This window comes from Gavia stellata, chromosome 4 (assembly GCF_030936135.1).
Source record: "Gavia stellata isolate bGavSte3 chromosome 4, bGavSte3.hap2, whole genome shotgun sequence".
Lineage (NCBI taxonomy): Eukaryota > Metazoa > Chordata > Aves > Gaviiformes > Gaviidae > Gavia > Gavia stellata.
This window is the reverse complement of record NC_082597.1, coordinates 74,863,479-74,884,469: the sequence shown is the minus strand read 5'-3', so window position 1 is coordinate 74,884,469 and position 20,991 is coordinate 74,863,479. Positions and strand designations below refer to the sequence as shown.

At 39.9% G+C, this 20,991-nt stretch overlaps 1 protein-coding gene across 1 annotated transcript in view; it reads right to left on the bottom strand.

Annotated features, from left to right (window-relative positions):
- The window catches only part of ST8SIA1 (ST8 alpha-N-acetyl-neuraminide alpha-2,8-sialyltransferase 1), a 125,928-nt gene that overhangs the window by 47,289 nt on the left and 57,648 nt on the right, over positions 1-20,991 (bottom strand). The window contains exons 3-4 of the mRNA XM_059816983.1: positions 9,392-9,501; positions 3,202-3,294 (exon numbers count right to left, since the gene is read on the bottom strand). Of these exons, the coding sequence (XP_059672966.1) occupies positions 3,202-3,294; positions 9,392-9,501 (203 nt within the window). The remainder of the gene's footprint in view (positions 1-3,201; positions 3,295-9,391; positions 9,502-20,991) is intronic.

The window sequence follows — 20,991 nt, the reverse complement described above, 5'->3', positions numbered from 1 at the left end:
ATGGAAAGAAAATAAAAACCTGGACAAATACAGAATAATCTTCTGCCCACAAAGTGGTTTCCTACAGATAAGGCCAGGCTGACCAGGGCAGTAGGGGAATGAACTGGTAACATCAAAGATACCAACCTTTTTGCAGTCCCTCAACATTATTGGGGGGTAGAGGGTGGGAGATGTCGCAGTGGCCCCAGGAGCAGCTTTATGAAACATTTCATTCCCAACTGCAACCTCAGACCAGGGTTTGACAAGGAGGCAAGGTTTGAATGCAAAGTGGAAAAAGAAGTTTTACCCAGGCTCGAAGGACTGTTCCAATATTAATTGAAGGGAGATGCCCATGAAATATTTTAGACAAGAAAAGAAACTGGGGCAGTCATCACAAGTCCTCTTAGTCAGCCGGGCAAATTTATATTATAACACCTCCATTGTCAGTACTCCTATATTATATGAAGCAAAGTTAGGATGTGAAATTCCTCATTGTTTTTCAAACCCAAATGAGAACTAAGCACAATATTTTGTAAGTGAGAACTGTACTGCCTGCACAGTCATATTTCCTGCTGAAAACAGAGTAGGAACTTGCTCTCTAACTCTTTCATTATTATTTGCCTACTCAAAGTTTGACAGAAGGCAATGTTTAGAACGTATCTCTAAAGTCAATGTACTCCCAGATTAAAATCTTGACTCCCATTCTCAGGCTCTAAGCCTAGAGGGAAAAGGTGGTAGCTCAGATATCACTCTGCAATAATTACTGCCAACAATTTAGTTTTCCAAAGGCAATCATTCTGGTTTTAAAACTACACAGAAAATTGCCTCCACATCCCTGGTATGAAAACTTTGCCCTATCCAACATGCCTCATCATAAATTATCTGGTAAGGATAAATCTTTTAGAAGCCATGAATTGTGTTGGTGGACCAATTCAATAAATCTGCCATAACACACTTGAGAGATAATTGAGATGTCAAGCCTCATCAATATCAACCTACTTAAAGTAAGGACAAGAAAAGAGGGGAAGAATGATAATGAATAATACCATTATGTGAAGCTAGTTAACTTATAGCTTAGAATCAGATACATATCAGTCACCAATCTGAATGTCCTTGAATTTAATGGAAGTCTGGACTTACATGCAGTCTTAATTCCTTAGAAAGCTTCTTTCCATAAAAATGTATTATTTGTTGACAGAGTAGTAGTCTTTTTTTTCAATTCCAACTTCCAAGCTTTCACCTTTTTTCCCAACTCTAACTTAACACACAGGAGGTAAAATAATGACTTTGGATAGCATACAGAAAACATCAATAAAATATTATTTTAAAAAAAAATCTCTTCCTGACCAGGCAGAGGAAGTGAAGTGTCAGATCTCCCAAGAGCTCCAAGCCTCAGAGGAGGTTTCTGCCAATTTTCAGCGCTATGAATTTGTTCTCTGTCTCAATCTCAGTTACTGGTTGTATATCTCCTTATCTAATCAATGCACATGCACATACATCCCACATTACTTTCTCAAAGGTCTTGCATCGCACATCCACTCATTCTGAAAACTGACATTGAACGCAATCCCATTTCTTGTTCCCCGTCTATTCCTTCCTCCCCTTCTCTCTTCCCATTTCCCTCCCTCTCCACTCCTCCTTGTGATATCCCCCTCTCACAAAGTAGCATCTCACTTTCTCCATCTGCTCACTCCTTCCCTTCCTTCTTGCTGGATAACTGAACAGCCTCACTAGCGTAGCTGTCTCCCTGTAGCACCACTAAAACTCTTTTTCCTTTTCCTCTTCTGTTCAAAAATACTAAGTACAGTGAGCTTTCCACTCTAGGCCTTGATGGAGGGGAGGGTGCAAAACAAATATCCATGAGTTTAATAATCCTCTGCATTGAAGCTTACAAAGGGTTTTACAGTTGTCGTGTTTCACACTACTCCTCTTCGTTTTATCCAAAATCCCATGGCCAAATTGATCTTCTTTCCTTGATGGGATGTTCTGGCCATTTCATCCTGCTGCTTAAATCAACCTCACTAGCCATCTATGTCCCACAGGATTTTCAGATTCCCCATCTTCAGGTCCACTGCCCTGGCGTGGCAGGTGCCATCTTGCCTGGCGCCTGGTGCCATCCTCTGCCAGTTCTGCTTGGTTTGCTTTGATCTCATCCCACAAGCATTTCTGTGCCTTCTCCTATTCAGACACTCTCTGCCTGGAATCAGCCCTTGAAGCTGATTACTACTCCATTTCCCTCTTGCTCGTCCTCTCTTTTCTACTCTGTCAAAGACTGTCATCATTTCCACACACAAAACTAGAGAACCCTTCAATTCCTGACAGAGAGGAAAAATTTTACATTTAAATACCATCAAACATCCATTTCCAAGTCTGTGCCTTTCTTCTTTCTAAAACACCGGGCTTTCTATTATTCATTTTATTTCCACACTTTGCTTCCTTTCACAATCATTCACCTCCTAGTACCTGCATTATACATTCCTTTGTGCCTAATCATTTCCTGTCCATCCCCTTGCTTTATGCCTTTTCTCTGTGTTTTTCAGGGAACATGGCAGGTTAGTACCAGATCTTGTTCTGCCTGAGAACAGACTACCTTATTCTGGGTGATAAAAAAATAACAGCAATGAAAATCCAGGAAGGCAAAGTTGGAGAGATGGCATTGACTTTTTTCCACCCCCTCCCTCTTCCCCTCTCTCATCAGCTACTGATACTTGGAATATTTCAACCAACTCTAATAAACAGCAAAAATTTGTCCCAGTTTCCTAAGAAAGCAAGGCTTGTATGATCACAACCTGGCAATCAGTTCCATCCTAACCACTTTTGTACCCATAAGTCAATATAAAACAAATAATATGAAGACAGTAAAGACCCAAAGGTTATCAGTGGTGAAGCAAAGAGAAACCGAAATTGGGAGCAGCCAAAGCACCTCTGGCACATGCCCAACGCATGGTAAAGGGAGGGAGCTGGAAGCACTGAGGGGTGTATAGTGGAAGAAATAACTCTGTAAAAGCCAGTCTCCCTTAGTTTCCCTGCTTATAGTGAAAGGATCCGGGGGTTAGTCTTGAATTATTTCACCTAACACCAAAACCTTGCCTATTTAATCTTTTCCAGATCCTTTTCCAGGATCATTAAGAACATAACTCTGATGCACTAATATCTATAGCACAGATGAAGTATTTTTCTTTTTGTTTCCCCCAACCACAGAAGGAAAAATATACTCTCTACCTTTTCTGAATTATACTGGGATTTGCAGTCACCAGCTGAGTTTTCGATCCAACGTCCTTGCTGTATTCACTGGATAGAGGAGGAAGGTTGCACCTGTGCACAGAAAGACAGTCAAGATTTTAAATGACATGCAGGATTGGCAGGCTTCAACCTCAGTCTTTTTTAATCTGCAAGTTTGCAGCTGTTTTGTTTTTTTTTTTAAAAAAAAAAAAAACAACAAGCTGTCAGGAAATGTAAAAGTGCTGTATAAATACTAGACCAAGCTACAAATGTTTCCTACTATACCACACCTATAAGAACAATAGGACATTTTTGTACCAGATTGTGGGAAAATGTAGAAATAAAACCTTTTGCAGAGATGATCTTATGTAACTACTAAGCAAAAACAAAGACACAGACTTGGCATTTCTGACACGCTGAAAGGCTATAGAAGAGGCCGTTATTATCCATAGTAAAGATTTTTTTTTCCAAACTCTTTTAAAGTTCTGGTTTTCACTCTGTTCTGTCTTGTTTTTCAATATCAGGCTCCAGGCTGTTACCACTCTGTGGTATTACAAGCATTACACGTCTTGCAAACAACAGGCGACCAGCATTTTTAATATTACACTGTGGGGTATCTTCAGTGTACAGAATTTACCAAGAAAACACAGAGGAAAATTTTAAGTGGCTATTTAAATATGTGCATCTCATTTCTGCTCACAGTCTTGTTCTGGTGGGCAAGGTGATAACGTAATAAAGAGAAAGCGACTGAGCAAATTTACATTGGAAAGCAGAGAGCCAAGACTCCAAAAAAAAAGAAGTAGAAACTTCCAGGCAATGAACAATCCTAAATGCTCCGTAGTAAAGACCTAGGAGAAGAGGGAAGGCACAGTAGATAAAGATGAAAATACATTCAAACAGTATCCAAGCCTAGGCACTGCTCCAAAAATTACAGTCAGGAGGAATCTACTCAATACATAGAAATTACACCAAAAATTGGTGTCAAAACATTTTTCATTTCAAATTTGTCCCACTTTTTAAATCAAAGATATGAACAATATTTTTAATGCTTAAAAGGCAAAAATGAAACCAGGATTCTCAGAGACAAGTAGAATTTGGAATTTTTTCAGAAAAAGACTTTCAGTTTTTTATGTTGTTGGGTTTGTGGGGTTTTGTTTTTTTGGGGGTTTTTTTCCCCCCAAAAAAAAAGAAAAAAAAAGGTTTGGGGCTCTACCATAACCAAATTTGCCCTCCAATTTTTAAATTCAACCATTGAATCAAGACATTCCCATTTGCATGTGCTGGTTTCCCTGTTTTTCTGCAGCATGCTGGAAAAGCGCAGCATAGAGAAGGAACACACAAGGTAAGGAAAGGCAAGGGGCACACTCGGGCGCCAGCTCCTGCCTCTTCCTGCCCCCAGCAAGAGCGCATGCTCAGCAAATGCTGGCCCTAAAGAGGAGGGTCAAGCAGCTCCTGGTTGCTTTCAGCTCTGCAGACAACCACCCCCACGGAGGACGAGGCCCCAGCACTGAAAGAGGGCAGGCAGCGGTACAGAGAGTTGTTTCATGTTTGTGACTTCTCCTCCTGGTACCAGGGACAGATGAGTTCCTTTGCTGCAGATCTTATGCCTGTGAAGATCTACGTAATTTTTATCACCGTCTTCTCCATTAAACTCTCTGTAGCACTCCACTTCTTTGCGCGCGCCCTCAAGGCAGCAGGCATCAGTCATAAAACTCTTGAGTCAATGATGAGTTGCTTATCCAATTTTTTTACCTTAATAATGCAGAGGCCCATTTCCTACACTAGTGAGAGGTGGGAGCTGGGGAAGTGAGCTATGGTTCAGTTTTTACGGCAGTTTCCAGGGGCTACTGCAGAAACTGTTGGGCTCTTGTACCACAGGTTGCCAAACTCTTCCGCCACTTTGGGAATATCAGTCTTGTCACAAGAAAAGCCCTTGCTTCCATGGCAGTCGCTGCCTCCATTAGCATTTTCACTGAACTCTTCAGCATTCAGAGGAGGGATCCAGAAGCTTGTGACAGCAGAGTGCAGCAATATACCACAAATATATAGCACAAATACCTGGCTGCACCTCCATGTGTAATGTCAGTGTGTGGAGAGGGCACTAGTGTGCACATGGTATACTCCCTGCAATGTTTGTTAATGTAAAACATCCCACATTCCCTAAGAAAAAACACAGTAGGGCTAATTTGCATGTGTTATGTATACAAATACGAGTTCTCAAAACCATATTCCTAAATTCACATAATCAGAAATGCCAAGGAGAAGGACAGCAAAGTCCCACCTATATGGAAAACAGATGAATTCAACCACGTTCACCAAGAAAAATAAAATTTCCAGGAATGTTTTCTTCTTTTCGTGACTACATTTATTAAGATGTGCACAATGTATTGAGATCTCAGTTAGGAAACAGCTTCTAGTTTGGTCTACCACAATTTGAGAGAAGCTAGACAACTTAAACAGAAGCCAGAAAAGAAGAATCAAAGTAAGATGTTTCAGAAAATGCAATCATTGAGAAGAAAAAAAAAAAATTACTAGAAGCATAGGGGAAGTTTAATACTCAGACAAAGAGAATTATAAAACCTTAAACATCAAGAAAGGTTTACTTTTTAATGAATAAATAAATAAATAAATAAATACAACTGCAATAGGTTGCTTCCTGCACCTGCACTGGGTAGGATACAAATTAATCAGATTAATACTATTTGGAGAGGTTGTAAAAAACCTCTCAGTAGCAGTCTTCAATGGCAGGTCAAACAAATATTTGTGAAACAAGATATATAGATGATTTGCCTCAGAGCAGAGAGATGGCATAAATGGAATCTGACAGATTACAGTTTAATGCTCTCTGATTTGAATAAACAGAAACTCATAGGGCAAGCTTTTAAGAAGCCATTTTTGGTTGAAGTTTATTTAAAAGCACTATGAAGGACCAAGATCTCTCCCTAGTTTTTATCATCTTAACATCTCAATAATGAAATTTCTTTCACAAGCCAGTCCCAGATGCATTATTTAAACACATCTAATTCCTTTCATCAGTAAGTCTCATTCCCAGCTTCTTCTGCATGAAATATTAAGAAATGGCCTGAGTATCCAGAGGAAACTTAGTAAGAAATCAGTTGGTTGACAGAAACTTCTTGGCCTTTCAGATTACTTTCTTGAACAGGTCAGCACAGTGCCGAGTGCAGATGAGGAACACACCAAGAAACAAAAGATTCATCCTAAGAAAGGTCTTTTTAATTATCTTGCTCTTGGTCCTGGTACTGAGAAGTACATGAATGTGCAGGAAAGAAGGAAGTACCAGGACAGCGTTTCAGGCCAGCATTTTTGACATCAGTCTAACCAGAAGAGTGGAACATATCGGTCTTCTATATAGAAGACCAATATGACTTAGACCCAGCCTTCAGGTGGGAAAAAAATCATCAACACGCACAGCAGTTCGTGTGTGCCTTTTTCATATCTGAGAGCTTCCAACTCAATAGGTAGAAACAGCTACAAGAGTAAAATGAGAGGGATCCTTCAACCCTCACCGGGCAGAAACAGCTCTTCTGGGTTTGGCCCAGACAGAAGTCCATGTTCCGTAGGTGCAGAGAATCCAGGCAACTTGGCTGATGCATGTGCATTTGGTAGATGCTGTGTGACTATCTAGCTATTTTAGAAACTATATGCACATATACTAAACGCTAGGGACTAACATGAATTTCATACGTAATTTCAAACGTTAATTTTTATTCCTTTGTGGCACCTTGGCCAACATCAAGACAATACTTGCATGAGGCAGCTGAAAGCCATGTTTCTCTGGACTTGTCTACAAACCCCAGCGTGCCACCACATTTAACCTCCCTAGCTCCACCTGGGCTGGTATGGCTAGATGGCACGGCACAGCGTGATTAAAAGATAGCAGCTTGGCCTCCCCAAACCAGGACAGCCACTAGTCAACTTGGAATAGTGGCATGTTACTTCCAGTTTTGGAATAAATTCACCAGCAAATAGCTCGGAAAACTCCCCACAATCCCCTGCTACTTTACAGAAAGAAACCCTCTCTCTGGGAGACATACAAACCACAGCAGAGCCATGGAAAGTGGTTGGGGGAAAGGGAGAATTGTGAGGTGCAGAAATATTTCTTCAAAATCTAATGCCAAGAAAATGTGTCTCTTCTGTCAAAATACAGGCAAAAATATTGCTTAGGGTTTAGTACCCGACACTTCTCTCTTAAAATAAGTGTTAGCAGGAAGAGAGAGGGCAAATAAAAATTTTTTTCTTAGAAATAAGGATTACAAACTTGAAAACCAGCCAGGTATCAGAAGAGGAGCCTATTATAACCACACTGCCTAAACATGTAGACCATATGCCATGCACCTTTTTCATTGCAGATGCAGTGTGCTATGCCTTAGGGGCTGAAAACTGCTGCTCTTTTAATCTCTATGTTGGTACAACTGTGTTTGTAGAAGATGCTCAGCAATGAAATGGGTTTAAATTCATTAATTAACCTTAGTGATTACAATATATCACAGACGATGGCTGCAGTCATATGACAGAGGTTATGGAAATATACTTAAGTGAAATCAAAACCCATGTGACTGGAAGAAAAGAACAAGGGCAAAACCTGGCATGACATTTCACACTGTGGAAATACTTTCAAGATATTACACAAATCTCTTCCAAAAAAAATGAAAGATATTATGCAAGTCACTATTGTGCTCTTTCTCTCTCAGGTCTCCGATTATAGAAATCGGATTTAGAACAGATCAACTAAATCCTGTCTTCCACCTGCTATAAAAATATTTTCTCCCAGTGGTGTATTAGCTTCTAACCCAAAAGAACTGAAACATTTTCCATAAATATGGCTGCACATCACTAATACAATACAGCCTGCAGGCAGCTACTGGGATTTTTGCAGGATTTTCCCTATCACTTATTTCCAATTCAAAATAAGTTCTGTACAGATAATGGTTGCTTTACCCTCCCTGGAGAGAAAAAGATTTTTCTGATCAAGCTACAAGAACTGCTATTTTTTTAAAAAAAGTTTCTATTGTTTTTCTAACTGATTGCTCCTACAGCATTTCAATTTCCCATTGCATCTAGATAATATTACCATGGTATATACCCTGCAGTTTCTTATATTTAGGCTGTGGCACACCTAAGGAGTTTTGCAGTAATGGCAATCAGCACACTGCCTCTCTCCCCCTGTGCCTTACATCTTCTCTTCTGTGAATGTTCTAAGTATACGTTTCCTTTTGCCTTTAGTTTGCTGTATTTCTTTGCTTTAACATTGAAGGCACTTCAGGTCTTTGAGATGAAAACCAGAAATTACAGTAATACTGTTTGGTTTTTGCAGCAAATTTGTATGGCTCTATAATAAGCCATCAGGATCTAATGAGGAGTCATGCTAAAGCAGGCGTTCATTATGCACCCATCTCAAAACCCAAAGAAACTCCGTTTCTCATCTCTCTGGGAGCATTCCTCCAGTTTCTCCCCCACAATGTTTTTCTTGTTCATGTTTAACAGGGAGGAACTAATTTCTGTCTTTCTTCCTTAAAGAATGCAGAGATAGAAAGTGCCAAATTCAATCATGAAAGCAGTAGCTGGTTCAACATCCCTCCTGACAGGTTCTTATAACTTCAGGAAGGCTGGAGGGAAAGGAAATGTGAAGAATCCCAAAAAACCTGCATCAAGGAAAGAGGTTTGGCCTTTCCTCAGCCAGCCAGAAATCAATCTTGAGCGAAGAAAAAGACAGGAACATTTTAGCTTGTTCCAACTTACTTGTTAAGCCTTGCCCCATAAATCAGTACCTACTCACCTTGAGTTCAATGGGTTGCATATGATGGCATTTAGAGTTGCAGAGGACAAAGCACAGTGCAGGATGAGCCCCTGCCTAACATTGCATAATTAAAGCGAAAAGCAGCTCTCGGGTACCTCCCTGTGACACTGCACAATCTGTCACAACCCTAACCCATCCATGAGCAGACTGCCCCCACACTACACGCACACTTACAAAAGCCAGTCAAAACTCTCTTTTTTGCCTCTCCTCACACTTCTACCCAAATCACTTGTGTAAAGCACCCTGCAAAGGGGCTGAGGGTGGGGAAACAAGGCAAATTATAATTGATTAATCACAACTGAATAGCTTTGAAAAGTCCAAGACTTAGCAGGGGGAAGGGGAGACAATGCGTCATTGAGGTTTCTGTCTTACCGCATGACAAAATCTGCTTGATCTATTTGTTTGCCGCAGCCGCTCTTTTTCAGGATCCCACCGTTTCCCACCACGGAGCATTTCTTCAGTGGCAGCTGGAAGGGCGTAGCCTAGCAACACAAAACAAGGACCGGTTTTACAGAGGAGAACACACACATCTTTGTAGCAGCCACTCCTGGAGAACCCGGGGAGCTGGCAAGGCTCAAAGCGATGAAAGAAAAGGGAGAATTAGTAGCTAGGGTTAAAAAAAAAAAGTACAGAAATTCGCTGGTGAGTAGATGTAGGACAGTTCTTATCCCCACTCCCCAAACCAGGATGGAACAAACGTGGTACAGAAGATAAAAACATCTCTGCAAAACCAAAACTCCCTAAAGTCCTGATACTGACTAAGCCAGGTGGCCATTTCAAAATGAGCTTTCTAGCCAAGCTACAAGGACACAGGGGAAATAAGACAACTGGGGAAAAAAAGATTAAAAAAAAATTCCATGAAAGTGACCTTCCTGAGCTGATATACAAAAGACAACTCTGGAGAAGAAAGGAAGGAAGGAACAGGGAACGAGGTTCTGACAGAAGGGCACTGGGAATCAGGAGTCACCCTTACTCCCTCCATGGTGGTGTCACTGGGATGGGTCACTCTGAAGCCTTAGGCAAAGATATTTAGAGCTTGATAGCAGCTCCTTAAACACTCAGCTTCCCAAACACAGCATAAATTAAAATTAGAAAGGGACCATTTTAACTAAGGAGCTCTTGTAGCCACTTAGCGGGGCATAAAAGCGCAAGGTCAAATTGTCATGCTATCCTATGCATCACACACAGTAATAAATTAGATCTGTATAGTCTTCTTCATTCCAGAGGATCTCAAAACTACAGGTGGGACATCTTCCTGTTAGCCCCAAGTCATTCACCTTTAGTGAGGTCGGGACAGTCATTTAAACAGCACACCGTGCATCAGCGCAGCCCAGCATAGAAAAAAAAGTGGTGAAAAGACATGTGAATTTAAAACAGTGTGATTTAGTTACAGAATGGAATTTATCTACAATACAAGAATTAATATTCTCCTCGTGCAAAAAATTGTGCAGGGATTTTTTATTTATCAAACCTGTCAAAACCTGACTTTGCAGTAAAGACAGAAGTTACTTACTGCACAGGCCTCCAAGAAAGCAGGTGCCACGGTGACAAGATGCAGCATCGCAAAACAATTCTCCTCTCTGGGAGGACAAGGTAGAATGGCAGCAGCACTTGTCCTCACTTACATGTACAGAGCAACGTCTAACACTCCATCATGTATTCACCAGGCATTGCAACGGTGTACATGGTCCAGAAAACAGACCCAGCATTATAGCACAAACTCAGTATTTGTTAGGACTTATTTCTACTGTCTTATTTCTTTTTTCCTTAGATCTATTTGCTTTGCCTTCTTCTCTCAGCAAACTAGATTCCATTCAGCTAGTATAAAGCCACAAACTGCTTCCTAATGAAAAACATTAAAGCATTTTGCTTACCCTAACTCTGGATTAAGATATGCTAAAGCAGAAAAATAAAGCTTAGTTTCCTGAGGCCCAGCCACCGCTATAAACCCAGTGATAGCATGGCAGAGCAATACTAAGTATGCAGCTGCATTCTTGTCCTGCATCTGCCTTCTCAAGAACATTTTTTAATTTACACAGTTATTGAACTAGGAGCATATCTTGAAATTCAAAAGACATCTCATCTCTGAGGTGACCCTGACCAAACGAGAGCTCACATGCTCAGTAAAGCGAGGGGGAGGGGAATCAGAGGAAATGTAGAAGAGATATGTTTTATAAATAACAGTTTAAGATATATCAAGTATTCAGATATATCAAAGCTCCTTCCAAAAGAGCTAGTTATACAAAGGCAAGGCTGTGACAAATCACAGACAAGGGCAGCAGCCATTAACTCTTGCTTTTAAGAGTTGTGGACACTCTGCCACAAAAATTACATGGCTTTAGTAAATGTTGAGTGGCTTTAGACCCCAAAAATAAAAATTTCAGAGTTACTAAATGCTTTGAAATTCTGTGAGTTGCAAACAGCCTTTCATATTGCTCAAGATGAGTTGCTGTCCTTCAAGGGAGGCTTATATCCTGTTATGCTCAAAGATGATAACATTAGTTGTCATTTGCATACATACTTCTGTTTCCAAAAGTACGTCAAGCTTTGACACTCTTGTCCTTCAGAGAGTCCAAGAAAAAAAAGAACAAGATCAGGGCTGCCATGGTGATTTGAGCGAGCCAAAGGAAAGTAGAAGGGGCAGATAAAATCACCATAGTGGTTGTCCCTGTGCCCAACCTGCAAAGAAATCCACTCACTCTGTGGACATAGGAGGAAAACCAAGCTGAACACAGTTCTCTGTGAAAAGCCACCATGCCCACAAGAGCCCACAGCAGCTTTTGCCTCCCCCAGCAAAGTACTGAAAATTCAGGACATGGAACAGACATTGGACAGAGTCTACACACCACCATTTAGCTTAAAATGTTCAACCAATGCATTTTTCAGAAGACCATACTTACAAACTTTCTACAGACATTATGCAAAAGACCTAGTGCTAGTACCATAACGGGGTGGGGTGGGTGTGTGTAAAGGCCTGAGGGTAAGTGTCCCTGTTGCTTGGTAGGATTTCAGCTGCTTTGAGCTTAATGAAGACCAATTGCTTAAGATGACCTGGGAGAAACCTGCATTTGTTGTCTTGCACATGACTTTTCTTCAAACATTTAAATCACAGATCTGTATTACTGCTGAGACTGTAGGGGCATTTCAGGAACTCCGCCCTGAGTCTCTTTGTCCAAACAAACTGCCTGGTCATACACAAATCATACAAGTCTTAAACTCAAGTGTTGCCCGTAAGCGACTATGAAACATAAGGCTCCTTTTTCTCTCCACAAAGGGATTTCTCTTTTCCCTCTTTCAAAGGAACAGGTTCCTGGGCTTTGAAATTGTTAGGAAATCACCATCCTGTAGTCTAGTTAGCAGCAGCATACCCAACCCGCTGCAGGACGTTAGTGCGATGGTACACTTCCCTCCCCTCCACATCCAAAGGATGTTCGTGGGACAGATAGCACAGGTAAAGGCACTTAGAGGCTTTTCAAAACTAAAACACTGTGGGCTTTATTCTGTGACTTCCCATAAGCATTCAGCTCATTCCTTCCTTTGGGCTGGTGGTGAAAACAACTTAAGTAAAATTGCAACACAATTCATCAAAAGGTAGTTCCAGCCCTAACACACAGTAGAATTACTCAGCTTGTTACTAGCTTTCCACATCACTACTTTCAAGACGTTTCCCTGCATCCTCTAGCTGTTCCTGCTGCTGGCTTGTCAGGGTATGCACTGTGGATCTAAGGTTGAATTTAATAGTTAATTAATTATCAAAACCTAGAGATATTTTTTTCCTCTAAATGTAAAAAAACATTGAAGATGGACTCCAACAATGATTTGTTTCCTCATGCCAAGTGATCTTATACTATCTTCATGGTGTGGGTGATCTGCCTTCAGATTTTTTTAATGTTATGTTGTGGTCAAAGGGATAGAAGGATGCTACAACTTGCTCCAGAATTCAACACTTGAGCATTAGTTGTAATTTCGGTAAGATGCAATTTTCAATCAAGAGTGTTGTATTTTTAAGGTGATGGTGCTATTTGGAGATAATCCTATATAGTAAACCCAAGTTTGCTTCTAGGTTTCTATTACTGGCAAAATATGTTTCGCAGAACTTATAAAAACCTTCTCACGCTTTCCTTCTTTACCTCCCACAGCGTAACTCTTCGCTAGGCAAATTGTCAGTTCATAGTTAACAGCATATAAGTTCTCACATTGTGGGGACCCAGCTGTCATTTATGCTAAATGCTCACAAAAAGCTCAGTTGGTTTTCTCCTTAGAATTGTAAGCTGGCCTGAAAAATGCTGGCTTTGGACTGTAAAGTTGTAACAAAAGCATTTCCATTAATATTAGCTTCCTGAAACTCTGTTATTTTCATTGTCAACACATTTGTTATTTTCTTCATTCATAAAATGTTAATGAACAGCCGGAGTCTTGTGGGTGGACTAGAAAAAAAATAGAGCAGCATCAGTTCATCTACTGTAATAGAGAAAATGTAAAAATAAATGACCAACTCACCTCCATTTTTAAGCAATCATTACCACAGGATTTGCAAATACTGTTAACTAAAAACAGCTTTCATATTGGAAATAAGCGGGATGAATTCCCTTTAAAAGTAAGTTTCAAATAATTTTAACAAGGATTTCATGAGGTGGTTTTTAAAAGGCATCTCCATACAAAACCAAAGACAAAGGTCCCATTGTCTCATTTTCCCTTGTTTGATACAACGAAACTCCGCTGATAATCAATGAAGATGTTTGAGTTCATATTCATGTAAATGAAAGAAGAACCTGCACATCCCCCAGTGAATTCAATGACAAATGAGCACACAAAGCAATAGATTAAGGACTCCCAATTGAATATGCGACTAATTTAACAAAGCATCTATCCAGCAATTGACTGATTAGTTTCATCATTCATCTAAGTAAAAATAAATCATTGTCATCAGTTAAAAGAACATTACACAGTACTAACAAAATATAATTTATTTTAGATAATGCTACTCTAATTCACTTTGATTTCATTGTTAGGTGGTTAATGCATTAATTTTTGCCCACTCCCTGCCAAAGACTTTAATCAGCAACCAAGTTCTTACTGGGAAAACAGGAAAAATTACAGTATTCAGCCTCTGACTTAATGCTGAAGATGTCAAAAACATTGAAAACACTGAGAACATAAATTAGAATAAAATGTTTTTTTAAAATATGCAATTTGAATTTGCAAGAGATGCTGTGATTTTACTGTCTCTTTTTAGAGGGCAGCATCCTGATGAGAAGGGCGTTGTTCTACTGATTTTCCTAAGGAGACAGCAAAACCCCGAGAGTTAACGAAAGCAAAATTCAGCTCTTAATAAAGCATTTGCTTCCACCTTTGCATAAGGAAGCAGCTGACACTTTAAAGGATAACTCTCTGTGTGTCAGCCACAGGTAACGTGGCGTTGGTTTTTACGCCGTCAGACATGGCGGGGTGGTAAATGCTCCTTCTTTATTGTTTACAAATCATCTTCGGTCTGATGGGCCTTTTGTTCCTCCTACAGAGGTGTCAAGACATGACAGCTTGACGGCAACTGGCTCCAAAACACACCAATGTCAGGGACAGTGTATTCTCTGTAGGGGAAGGTGGAGGGGGGCTGTGGTTTCCTGCATTTCACCCCCTCCTCTCCACCAAACTGCTCCAGTCCTGCCCTGACCCGGGCACAGGAGCCCAGAGCTAGGAGACGGCAAGATAATGGACATCACAGAGCACAGGAGGAGCTGCTCCTCCTAAAAAAGAGAGGACTTTTCAGCCCACCCCCCACACTATGCCACTACAGCGAGACAGCTGACATCCTTCCTTCCATCCTAGACATAATTGTTATTTTCTCAGGAATATAACTGTTTTCACCAAAAAATGCTTAGGGTTAGGGTTTGGGGTTTTTTTAGTGAAAACTGAAAATTTTGAAAAATAAAAGACGGATTTTTTTTTTTTTCCCAGAAGATTTCCTTTAAAACTGGGTGCACTGTTATCTAAAAGGTCTTGCATGTAGTAATTCATAAATACAGACATTTTCTATCATACACCCATTTTCAGCTTGGTCTTTCTGTTTGTAGTTACAGATTGAAATAACTGCACAAAACTTGAAATGCATCTAAAATTTTAACAATAATTTAGAACCCACTCTTGTATAGAGAAAAAGAAGAAACATGGATTAGAATGAAAGTGTCTGTGTATTAGTGCTGGAAAGGGAGAAAATCTTTTCCATATCATAAATCTTGAGCAAATGTTGTTGGCTGGAAGATACGTGCATTTTAACACATTAAGAAACCACATTGATACTTTACTGGCAGATTTACTGAATGCCATATAATTCCCTAAATTGTTTTGTGTTCACGCAAAGCTGTATTACAAAAGCAAATTAGTGAAACTGTTGAAAGCTGTATTTCGCATGTGCAAAATCTGTCAGAATCACAATGTATGTTCCACTCAGACTTGCTAAATGTGTGTGTTAGCTATAACTCGTACAAAATCCTCTATGTTCCACTAATATGTGAAATAATGCGTGAAATGTTAAGCAAGAAGCAAGCCAAAAACATTGCCTCTATGGTAATGCTGTCACAAAACAGAGGGATAGGTATACGCATACTTTACAGTCATTTTGTGGAACAGATCAGAACAGAGTCCCTGCCAGACTGATCCCAGGCTATGTAGCACACTGTCTTTTTGTGTATGCTAATTATGAATATCAATAAATAAGCTAAGCATAGTTTTTCAAATTCTGGACTCGGATACTACCTAACCCCAATATTTGATTACAAAGCAATTATTGCAGGAAGAAACTGTGACAGTGACTGACTGTGAAATCCCTCTAGGAGATAAGAAAGAGATTTTTAAATGAACCTCCAGCTACCACCTTCAGTTTCTTTTTTTTTTTTTTTAATACTTTCCTTGCTCTACAGAGGCACTGCCAGCTAACAAATTTTGAAACCTGAACCTCACTGCTTGCACAAAAGAGAAGCGGTCCAGGTGAGGCAAGCTCCTCTGTAGTACCGTGCAAGCATGTTTCAGTCATGACAGCAGTGTCTTTATCAAGGATTGAAGTGGAATTAAACATTCAAGCTCATGTAAACTTTTGCCCTTCACAAATATGTACTTCAGGCGGTATTGTTTTTCATGAGATTAATTTCTCATGAAACATGTATATGGGGACACAGGACTGCAAAAGACCACTTAGGAGACTGAATGCATCGCTCTGCCACTGCAGGAAAAGCTCTTCTATCCAAAAGGATACCTGGGGTATTAACTGCAGAACCACCACACACAAAAGAGAGAAGGCTTTGCAACATACCTGCATATTCAGAAAAACCACAGAGTACCAGTAACTAGCTGGCAGTCACTTTTAGTTCAAGCTGTACTTTAAGTAGGAACTTCAAAACAGTATGCTCTCTAATAGCCTTCCACTCAGCATGAAGTCACTGCAAGTGAGTACTTGCCGTGAATTAAAAGAACATTTCAAACGGCTGCTGTGGCATTTAATTCAATGGAATAGGCCTTCATACAGCCAGGATAGCACAGTGTGGGGATTATGAAAACAATTCACATTTGGAGAGTGCAACAGTTTATTTCAGAAAACAGACTGTTGATGGTATATCATAAACAGTATTTTAAACAATGAATGCTCTGGGAATGTGAAGGGAATGCTTGTATTTTATGTGACATATAAGACAAGGAGACATTAATGGGTGGAAAATTCCAAAGTTCTCGAAGATTTCTGGATCCAAACTTTATGGCCTGCAATGTACTAGGACCCCAAACTTTGGATTAAAAATGAGAAAAAGGAAATACTGTTTCATGATTAATTAGAAAAAGGAACTCAACCAGCTGGGGGTGGGGAGGGTGTCTCTTAGTCTGGAAGATGTTATAGCTTTAACATTTCCAGAGCTGGGAGGCCTCAAGAAGGACTTAAGCTTTCTTCCAAATAGCTACATTCAGATGTTCCATGGAGCACCCCAGTCCCATGCAAACTGTACAAAATGGAAAAATAATGTACAAATTTCTTGAAAAACAACTTGACCAGAATTTGTAAATAATTGCTTGTGTTGGCTTCCCCAAACACCTTCTCATACACTTGAATAACTCACTTTTTTTTTTTTTTGTCCTGCGTGGTAACAAGGATAAACTTCAATTCATATGTTGAATCATTAAACTGCCTACAGCCACAGAAACACTCAGCAAATCCTTCCTTTTACTTGACCATCTGACATCATTTTATGCCATGCCGAGCTTAGAGGAAAACAACATCCATTGTGTGGGATTCTCAGCCCTGCTCTGCTTTGCCAGCACTTCCAGAGGTAGGTGCACAACACCCTCCCACTTAGATTTCAATTGATTCAGACTTACATGCTCGCACTCTACAGCATTTACACCCCGGGCAGCAATTCACCTCCCGGTTCACTGGCACTCTACGGCAGAAAGACGTTCAGCCACACCAGGTATTCCAGTGGTTATTTAATATTGCACTACGCTGAATGCTTAGCAGCAACCCCTCATCCTTTGGGCTTAGAGACCTAACTTTCAGATTGCTTCTGAAGGTTTTGCCTACACTCCACTTTTTCCCTGCTCCTTTCTTAATCTGCTCCAAGTCTGAGCAAAAGAGAAAAAGCTAAGTACATCAAACAGTATACGCCAGGGTTGCATTGATAGAATGCTCGAAGCTTAAGCCAAAAAAAGTGCATTGAAACATTTTTGAATTTTGACTAGATACTTCATGGAAACAAGGGCAAGCACAAATCATCACTTCAGGGGGGAAAAACTATGTTTTTAGTGTTATGCATGTCTATTAAACAACGAGTAGTTACTGTTTTATGAGAGTTTAATGAATTATTCTGCAGGCCTGGGAAAATGCAGTATAAACTTTTTAATTAATCTCCCGCATTGCAGTGCACAATTTCCTAGCTGAGGAAGTTACTGTATATAGGCACACATTTTAAATTTTACGCACAAAAGTTTTTTGTTAAAATAAATAACCATTATTTTCCAGTTAGAGAAATGTAGACAGAAAACAAATAATATGATTGCCCTCTGACAGTGTCCTCCAACCCTGACTGTACTTTCTCCCTCAGGGATTTCAGGATGGAAGAACAGTAACAAGCTGAAACCAAAACAGAACAGGGAAAATTGCAGGGTCTCTGCTTACTTATGCTTGGTGTAGGAATAAGTAGACAATGTACTCTCATGTTGAATTATTCTCTTGTGAGAGCATGGGACAACACACAGTCAGCAAAGATAGCAAAATATTTGGAAATTTTGCAAGACCAACTAATATATAGTAAGGGGTATTACTCACTTATTTTCCCAGCGTTACAAAGGTTTTCTCAACACAATTCCATATATGTGCAAGGTTATTGCCAGAACCAGTCCGCAATCAAACACACAGCTCCTAAGCATTTTAAGATCAATCCTAACCCTGCAGAACTGATGCAGGATGAATGTTTCTACAATCGCATAAGCAGAATACAAATAATTGTGAAATGCAACAATAGCCTGCATTGAACGTGGGTGGGGGTAGGGAAGACAGCATGCAGGAGTGCTCTGAAGAAGGTGTCAGGACACCCATCTGCATGTATGTGGTTGATTTACTAAAAAGCTCATCCAGCTATAGAAACATGAAGTTCTCTAAAATCTTATTAGTAGCATGCAGTATATGCAATAAATAAGGTTAGTTTCAGCTCATAAAAAATATAAAGGGCTTCCAATCCTACTTGTATAAAAGATAGTAACACTTAAACAAAGGAATGGCTCTTTGAATTCCTGAGGGACCTCTGATCCCACTGATATGAATAAGGAGCTGCAGCAAAGGAAATCAATCAACTTATACAGGCACCAAAATACGGATCTAATTATTATACAATAGATACCAGAATTTAAAGCTTTGCCCTTTATTTTTTAGGATGTCTTGAAAGCAATATGCTTCCATTTAGCTAGAATATTAACCAATAAACTTCTATAAGGGGAAGATCCACTTATCAAAAAATGTTTCTTGCCTTTGCTTTGCCTCTAAATAGTTCAGATGAATCAATGACGGCTGTTGAGAATCACTAGTTAAAAATACATCAAAGACAACTAGTAAGGATTGATCTCTCTAGGAAATCTGCAATTAGAGTTTGAGTGGAGTATAAACACTGAGATTGGTTTCTGGCAGCATGGAAGCACTGTTGACTTTCTTTAATACATGCAGATCTTTTTTTTTGTTGTTTTCTTCTCCATTAATGAGAAAAATTAAGCCTCTTAAGAAAGCTTCATTTATCTTATAGAGAAGAAGGAAATATCTAAATATTTTAAGCCAAATTTTAGCCTTTAAAAATTCCAAATTTTACAAAACAGAGGCAGATACATTTACTGATCTTTCTTTTGGTAAAAAGTAAACAATTCCCCCTGATTCCAATCAGGTAAATGGAGATAAACAGCAAAGTGAACCACAACAGAGAAAGGTTAGCCAGGAAACATGCTAGAAGCTCTAGTGTTTCAAGGTCTTTAGAACAGTTTATGGGTAGTGATTGGACGAAAAAGCCTTATGGTATTGGGCTGCCCAGAAACATTAAAAAAAAAATTCCAACATGTAATGTCATCTTACAGATACAGTGGGTTCATTTAAACACACTACTGAATTGGACAAAACAATGGCATGAATCCAGAGAAGTGAGCTTTAGCCTGTCCTTCATCCACAAACCTACATGGCATGTGAGTTCATTCATGTAACTAACAACACAAGAAAAGTTGACCCATAAGAGTTGAAAAGCCAATAATAGTATGCAAAGAAAACAACACAAAGAATCTTAAGGACCGCATGTAAAGCAAGGGTATAGGTCTTCATTTAGAGTACTATCTTTCTTTAGGACAGTCTTTCTGCAGAAATGTAAAGCCAAGATTAAAAGACCTTGCTGAAAAGTAAAAAAAGGTGGATAGCAGCATAATAGGATTTACATATAATAGGTGACTACCAAATTGTTTAAAAATGAATGTTTACCAAACAAGGAAGCAATTAGGGGAAAGTGCAGTAATTCATGAACTTTTTTGAATAACTCATCATAAACTGATTTGAATAAACAACAATTATTTCTATATCAATAATAAACCACTCAGTAATACGAGATTAAGATGGGGAAAAGTGTCCTTTCATTATATAAGGGTGTAGGTTCCCCAAAAAGCAAACAGAAAGTGTCATTTGTGGCAAGCCTACATAAAAGTTCATTTGGGGCTAGCTGCTCTACTGAGAGCACAGCAAAACAGGGAGGCTAGGCTTCAGGGACCAAACCCAACCTAAGACTGAAGTCTCACTAGTGCAGTGTACACATCAGAATCTGAAAATTGGAAGTCCAGTTAAATTGTGCAGACTAAGGCACTGTAAGCTTACTGAAAGGCAATACAGAACAAAATTAATTTCACATAAAAGAACGCCTTTTTTCCCCTGACTTGGTGCCTCCCTTGGTTTTAGCGTCATATAATTCAGGTAATCTAGTCCAACTTCCTGCTCCAGGCAGGGTCCCCCGTGAGAACTGGTCAACATACGCTGTTTCTTACGTGCTTCAGTGTCTCTGCATCAGTCAGGCAGTCTTTGACTGTAAATTGCAGGATTGTTTCGTCGACAGCACCCGCTCGGGGCCCGGCAGGGCAGGGCCCGGCCCCGCCGCCCGTGCCCGCGGGTCAGGACCCTGGTCAGCTCCGGGCCGCCGCTGCCGCTCCCCCGATCTCGTCAGACCCGATAAATAGTTTTTCAGCTTTCTGTTAGACTAAAACTGACTTTATTTTTCACTAAAAGCTATTCTAAAACCAAAAGCAGTTCCAGGGTAAACTAAAGAACATCAAGATGACTCACTCAGCAGGAAGTTACTAACATAACAAGAATGGACTGATGGATTACTCAATGAGTGCACAACACCACAGACCAGCAAGGTTCTGAAGGGCTGGAGGGCTTTCCCTCCATTTAGCTTTTGGGGCCTGCTTCAGCCCCTTTC